The following is a 7,678-nucleotide window of genomic DNA, read 5'->3' as shown; positions in this document are numbered from 1 at the left end:
AAAAAAAAAAAAAAAAAAGGAAGCAACAGCCAAGACGAGCAGATCGACGGCGACGGGCTTGGCAGGGGGGGTTCTTTGGGCCTTGGCCGAGGTCTTGTATTCGGCTTGGCGAAGCTTGTTTTTGGGTGCGTGTTTGCGTGGGATTCGGAGACGAGTGGCGCGGCTTGGCACGTCAAGGGGGTGCTGACGACATGAATTTTTCGACGTCGTACTGGCATCTCATTGAATCACGGACTGAACGTTTTTCTCCGTGTGTGCCCAACTCAATTGATGGGATCAGAAAATAGACACACGGCAAGTGGGAAAAGGTGCAATATCGTCCAATGGAGAAAAACATTAAAGCAGACAAATAAAGGGGGCGTTAGATGGCATGGCCCCGCTTTCTTGATGGCCTGGCGCGACGGCATTGGAAGGACGCTGATGAGCGACAGCGTGTTGGACAGAATCGGATTGGCGAGAGAGTGAAGGTCTCGATTCAGGGAAATTAGCGCCCACGTCTTTTCAATGGCTTAGGTAGGTTAGGTTGCCCGCGCTTATTGCAATGGCGGACTGACGTAGGGGCTGGTTTTTTTGAAACGGTGCGAGCACTTTGTCTCTCTCTATTGTGTCCATGTTCAGGAAGGATTAGGTCGAGGAACAGGAGCTAATATCTCGTAAAGCTGCTTGATCCCCCTTCCTTGGCATTCTTTACTTTCCATCCCATCTTTTCTTCGCTCTTCACTTCACCTCCTCTTCACTGCCCAGCTAAGCTTCAGCTAAGCCCGTCTTCGATTACGTTAGACAAGGCATTTTGCAGTCTGCAATACACGACTCGCATTCATCCCAAAGCTCCCACTTTTCCGAACTGCACAGCCTCGATCCAGCTGCAACTGCAACCCGTATCCGTAAGGTACCGCGCCGGTGCCGTCACCATCGACAAGCGGTCGTCTTTTGCCTCCGTCGTGCTGCACACAGCCCGGCCGCGCCCAATCCGCACACGACAGACCGACGTGTTCACCTGCTCACCGCATCCCGCAGCGCCAATCCGAGTATCGGGTACTGCATACTAGCTCGGGTCTTGGCTTGCGCGTCTCGCCGTTGTTGAGCTGTCACCCTCACCACTCACCAGTCACCACCAACCGAACCGATCTGGACCCGTCTCATCTCCGGCCGGCAAGCCTCCGCTACCACCCCGGCAACCAAATTTTGCCAAGGAGGCCTCTCCCCATCCATCGCCGCGCTATATTGCTGTGCTGCATACAAAGTGATTATCGCAAAAAGAGAAAAGCATCCCGAAAGACACATCTACACCTGCCACTGCACAAAAAGGCATCCCGGATACACAGGCAACTTCGACAACCCCGTCCACAGCTCGGTTCGCGTTTCGTCTCATCATTCGAAGCGATCTGATCTTTGCCACAACCAACTCCAACAAGCACAGGCTCTCGCCTGCCACAAGACGGTTACAGTTACGACTAACACACCACCGCCGTCGTCAGCATGAACTCCTCAACCTGTGAGTAAAAACCAGTCTGCGGCGCTTTATTACCTTCCTACCCGCTACCCCCGTCCCCGCCGTCTGCCAGCGTTACTCTTGTCATATCTTCTGGCGAGACGAGAACCCTACAAAACATCTCTGCCCAATATCACCACAACACGAGTGTTGTTTCCATCCCTTGGCACTTGGCATTTTCTTCGTCTGTCACTGGTGGGAAGCTACCTGGTTAGACTACGACTCTAGAGCTCTAGTCGCGCGCTCTTCCCCCAATCATCTGCCGATTTGCCCGCGGATTCGAGCAATCTTCGTTTACCCCCCGTCCCCTCCATCCCTCTCCATATTATTCCCACCGACACTCCACACCAGAGGTTTCACGTCATCACCCTATCTCACTTAACGAACCACTCCCTTCTCACTCACATTCATCTTCGCGTCTTTCGTTCTCTGCCACCTCCAAGCAGCGCCTGCTCTGCGTTCGCCGTCGCTAACCATGCCCGATCTCATCGGTTCAGTCAACCACTTTGACATCAAACGCAGAGCTCACGGCCTCAGCCGCCGGAGTCAGGAGCAGACATGGAACCCCTTTCGCCACGTTTCTTGGGATAACCACCCAAGCAAGCGTTCCACATGGGACGGCGCCAATCTCGAGGCCCAGCGCGAGGTCCCCAGCAGGGCCGAGGACCAGGACACCGAGGAACAGATTCACCACGTCCGGAGCGAACCCGCACCCAGAGACTCAGATACCGTGCGCAGCTTGAGCAAAGATGAGAGGTCAGCGACGGGCAGCGGCAGCGGCAGCGGAGAGACCATGTTTGAGAACAAGGAGCAGGGCGCCGGATTGAGGAATCGTGGGACGGCCGACGCGGTGGACGACAGAAGCCCTCCCGAGGAAGAGAAACCGAAAAAGAAGAAGACCGGGTTGATTAAACACGTCGAGCCGAAGGCGCCTTTCACCGTCGCCAACCAATTACAACGGACCCTTCTCAACTCATGGATCAACATTCTGATATTGGCCGCGCCGGCCGGTATCGCCATTTCGTACGTCGGATCCGTCAACAAGATCGCAGTATTTGTTGTCAACTTCATCGCCATCATTCCCCTGGCCGCAATGCTGGGTTTCGCCACCGAGGAGATTGCGCTCAGGACAGGTGAGTCGCTGGGTGGACTGCTAAACGCGACATTCGGGTAAGTCGGGTCTCATCTGCAACTCATGAGCGTCTCACTAACCCGACTCAGAAACGCCGTCGAACTCATCGTTGCCATTATCGCCTTGGCCGAGGGCAAGGTCCTCATCGTCCAGACCTCACTAATCGGCTCCATCCTGTCCAACTTGCTCCTCGTCATGGGCTTCTGCTTCTTCTTCGGTGGCCTCCGCCGCCCCGAGCAGTACTTCAACACGACCGTCGCCCAGACCGCCGCATCCCTCCTCGCCCTCGCCGTCGCATCCGTCATCGTCCCGAGCGTCTTCGACAAGAACGACGGCACCGACAACCCCGTCCACGTCGCCGCCCTCTCCCGCGGAACCGCCGTCATCCTCCTCATCATCTACGCATCGTATCTCTTCTTCCAGCTCAAAACGCACCAGAAGGTCTTCAACGAGGAATCGCAAAAGGTCGCCGCCAAGCCGTGGAGCCGTGGTGGATTGAAGGAGGGCGCCCTGGGCCGCAGTCTCGCCGGAGCCGGTGCGCGCATCGCGCAGACCGGCGTCCGCGGCGACAACGACCGCCAGGAGCTCAGCCGCATCATGATGCAGCGCCCAGCGGAGGAGGAGGACGACGAAGAGGAGGACCCCCAGCTGCACTTCCTCGTGGCCGTCGGCACCCTCGCCGGCTCCACCGTCCTCATCGCCTTCTGCGCCGAAGCCATGGTCGGCTCCATCGACTACGTCACCCAGACCAGCGGTATCAGCGAGGAGTTCGTCGGTCTCATCCTGCTCCCCATCGTCGGAAACGCCGCGGAGCACGCCACCGCCGTCACGGTCGCCATCAAGGACAAGATGGATCTCGCCATCGGTGTCGCCGTCGGTTCCAGCATGCAAGTCGCCCTCTTCCTCATCCCGCTATTGGTCATCATCGGCTGGGGCATGGGCAACGACTCCATGACCATGAGCTTCGACCTCTTCCAGGTCGCGGTCCTATTCGTTGCGGTATTGCTGGTGAACTACCTGATCAGCGACGGAAAGAGTCACTGGCTCGAGGGTCTGCAGCTCATATGTCTGTACGCCATTATTGCCACGTGCTCATGGTGTAAGTTCTCATCAACCACCCCCTCACCCGTACGAATTACTGACATGACAACCAGGGTACCCCGCCACTGGCGTCGCCGGCTAAATAGCCAGCCCCCCACCCTCCCATCGTTACGACCGTTATTTTCCTTTTACGTCACTTTTTGCGATTTCAACAAAAGATCTGTTCTGAGCGTGTGTGTAAACAACTTTTTTCAAAAAAACCTTTTTGACCATAATGTCTTGTCTTCTTTCGAGGGAACACGAGGTGTGTTTCCTTTACTTGTACATATAAGATTGAGCGGGATTTCTTGGAGGAACTGTACATTGAATCCCGCTGTTGGGAACTTCGTGGGCCTTCGTGCCCTGGCGAGAGAATGTTGGAGATGTTGGGGTTTGGGTGGATGATGGCAGCTGGGATGAGGCGAGAGTGCCTATGACGGAAGGCAGATGATAGCAGAATATCAAAAAGAGAGAATTCGATAATGACGTGGCGTGCGGCTCGTGTAGACGTGTGAGAATAGTGAGGGGGATATTTCAGTCACGGTTTTCGGCTTCTCGGTGGGCAGGCGTCGGCCCCTACTGATGACGCGCCTAGTTTGGGTTCTCAACGCTACATAAGGACGGATTCGGGTTCCAAGAATCGATCTCGTCACCAACGGAACATATGAATTGTGTCGTCCTTGTGCCAATGCCACCCTGCCAAGGTATCTTGGACCATGAAGCTTGGTCGCTTAAACGTCTCAGGCGGGCTGATCACATCCCCGAAATACTGTCATTCTCATGTGTGATTAGTTGCTCTGCGTCTACTCGTCGTCCGGCAGTGATCGCCAATGTTTTCATGGTATTCGTAGGTGTATAATATGGAAACAGACGGGTTGTCGCTGATGGGAAAGGTGAAGCAGGCATGCGGCTCGTCGGGCGGGAGTCCAAGCTGTGGATGTTTTCAATGGGGTTGCACAACCAGGCGGATGCTGCCTTAGCTTTGGGGCCCAGCTATCAATACGCTTGGAGTAGAATTGCGGTGGTGGTCTTGTATCCTTATATACAGCCGAGAGTCAAACTCAGCGTGGACTCTAGATTAGGAACTCGAGTTGCTGATTCGGCATTGTTTCCTGGGGGTTATATAACAACAGAAGGATGGCCTGTGAGTAGGCTCTGCAGCATGCGGTTGGGGGGTTGGTTGATCTGACGAAATAGACGCAGCATCGAGATTGGGCTCATGTTGCCAAGACGTTTTGGAATCACGTCCATCTCGCTGCTGTTGTGTTCTGGTTCGCGGGGTGATTTGATTGCTGGCTGGGGTTTGTCATCGTCGTTGGTGTGGTATTCACAGGTGTATGACAAGGGGATGGGTGAACAATTCAAATCAAGCAGTTAGCAGAAACGTGACGATGTGGTATGGTACTTTGGCCGGGGTCCAGAAAAGCGGATGAATCTTAGAGAAAACTGCGACGATGTACTTTATCCCGACGTAGCTGTTTGTGTTTCTTCGTATCGACAGTGTCTGGAAGCACGTTGTTAAATAGGAAATCTTAAGCAGCGACGGCTTTGTGATTTCTGGGTATGGGAAACACTGTTAGACAGACGGAGTTCAGGTATGCGGGACGGGTGAGTTTACTAAAGGCGGTATCTTCAAATTTAGGTGGTGTTTTGATTAATATGAAAAGAGTTCTGAGGACTTGGGACTCAGGGATCAGCGACGAACAGGAGCCGAATAGCACCAGTGAGCGTAGACGGGCTATATGAAATATGAGTCCTGAGTGTTGATCCGTCATTCAAGTGGAAGGGATTGCTTGAAGTAATAAGTATGCTTGAATTTCCGGCCTTGGTTACGTTTTATCGTCCGTAGGGTTTGTCGGTCTCCGTCGCTGTGCTGGTATTCGTTCGAATAAGACGTGGAGGAGGGGGTTCTGAATTACTCACTGGAGTGAGGTCGAGATGGGGATTTGTGTTGGAGTGTGGAATCTTAGGCTTTAAGTGCACCAGTTCGTACATCAGCAAGTGAGCTGCAGAGACCGATGTTCAATATGTGTCATCCCTCCTTGCATTGTTGTCGAACTAAGAACACCCGCGACGAGCTTTCCTTTTTATTTTGAGTTATGTCTTCATTCAGCTGAATTTGATAGCTACGCTGTACTGAGACTGCACGGATAAACGAAGAGGCCTAGGACTTCTTATCGTTTTTAAGTCAAATGAGTTTCAGTCCAGACATGTGAGTTGAACATGTGTTCCTGGTGTCGAAGAAGTTGGGTGATTGTGATATTGGGAGTTGTCGGCCGCATCTGCTGGGTTTATGTTCTTCTCACATAGCTGTTCTCGACTTTGTATTTATATCTTATATGAGATTATTCCAGAGATACGATTTGGGGCGTTTTATAAGACGACAGTCTCTGCGGCACACAATTCCTCGCGCAACTGAGTTTGAGGAACAAGCGCGCACGCATTCGTTGTGACGACCGCTCACCATAGTCCACACCACGTTCTACAAATCAAGAAGAGCATGTAGTAGCGGGATTGAGGGTCTTTGTTTCTGTTTTCTGCAACTGCGCTTCTGGGATATTATCCCAGTAAGAATACAATAGAAACCAAGATAGACAAGGATGAAAAGCATCTGTTTGATGTGACGAAGCTGGGACGCATCTTCTGTTGGGGATGTGCCTGGTACACGAGATCATCGACGCGATTAGAAGACCCTCATTGAAGGATAACCTCTTTGTTGATAGGCATTTGGCACAGCCACATTTTGCTGCTGCGGTATGGAGATTACGTCCTAGTGCTGCTTATATATGCATGCAATGCTGGGTATGGCGAGTTGTCGAATAGAATGGGAGAAAAATAACGGTTGCTGCGTTGTGTTACGCGGCGTATTGCAATTTTCGGCGCTTATATATGCATGGGATCACTTCCGTCGAAACAGAAACTGACAATTGACCCTTCTCCAGAAGAGTACTGCACGAAGTGCACGTTCGGTATCTCCGTCCGACCTGGGAAGTGCCGTATCGTCGCCATCTGGGGTCAACGCCATTTGTCCCACAGAAGACCGCGTCAAACAAGAAATGTTGGCTGTCCTGTATCATTGCTTCTGTGATAGTATTCTAGCGAGAGTAAGCAAGAGAAGAAAGGATTGTGCGCAAGGCATCGTGGGCCATAGGATGTAAGCATGTTGCCCATCCTATCTAGCAATATCCAAGGGGAGCAAAAGTATGAGTGCATTTGAGGCTCTTCGTGGGAGATAACCTCTTCGTAGCACTTAGAGATGTGCTGAAGAGTTGCACTGGTGCTACCGTCCGCATATGCCCCGAGATAATCTCTATTGAGTTATAAACGGCTTGTGAAGAGAGGGTTGCTGATGCTGAAGATTTCCGTCGCATATCACGATGAACTAGTGAGCTTTGGGTGCCTTTAGAGATATCATGCTTTGAGAGACATGTCACATAAAAGAATAATATCTCAGCCCCCATAAATCTTCTTCGGCACCCCAGTAACAGGGCTACGGTTAGGGTCGTGGCGTGAGACCGGTCTCTCGATGAGCAGATCACAGTCGTCGTAGTCGGTCTCGTTCATCAAAAACATGGGCATTATAGAAGCGGGTCTCTTCGACCTCTTGCTTCTAGTGCGCTTGGTGTCTTTCTTTTTGTCTGCACTTCTTGGGTCTTATATAGCGGTCAAATGTGGACCGTCTTCCTCATGTTGGAACGTAAAAAAGAGCAAGACCTTTTGAGGACATAGATGTTACGACGGTTATTTTGATCCGGAAATTGTAACCTAACAGTCTGGTTGACGTCGAACATGTCCATGTAGTTTGCTCCAGCACCGTCGTTCAAGGCCAGTGGTCCATAAATAACATCTGTTTTAGCTGTTTGTAAGACAGGGCATGAATCTAGTTCCGAGTTCGTCTTGGTTTCATCGTAAAGAGCAGTCCACAGAGGTATTGTGTCTCTGGACAGATGTGTAGTTGGACTTTACCACAAAAG

At 52.1% G+C, this 7,678-nt stretch overlaps 1 protein-coding gene across 1 annotated transcript; it reads left to right on the top strand.

Moving 5' to 3' along the window:
- Positions 1-1,967: 1,967 nt before the first annotated feature.
- Positions 1,968-3,807, top strand: CkaCkLH20_09357 (sodium calcium; the record flags this gene model as incomplete). The annotated part of the gene is made up of 3 exons (XM_038892072.1): positions 1,968-2,662; positions 2,714-3,723; positions 3,779-3,807. 3 exons carry the CDS (start codon positions 1,968-1,970, stop codon positions 3,805-3,807), a joined length of 1,734 nt encoding a protein of 577 aa, XP_038742655.1.
- Between the last annotated feature and the right edge of the window lie 3,871 nt (positions 3,808-7,678).

The sequence above is a fragment of the Colletotrichum karsti genome, assembly GCF_011947395.1.
Source record: "Colletotrichum karsti strain CkLH20 chromosome Unknown Scaffold33, whole genome shotgun sequence".
In the NCBI taxonomy this organism is placed as follows: Eukaryota; Fungi; Ascomycota; class Sordariomycetes; order Glomerellales; family Glomerellaceae; genus Colletotrichum; species Colletotrichum karsti.
The sequence above is the reverse complement of the archived record's forward strand: the minus strand, read 5'-3'. Positions and strand labels throughout refer to the sequence as shown.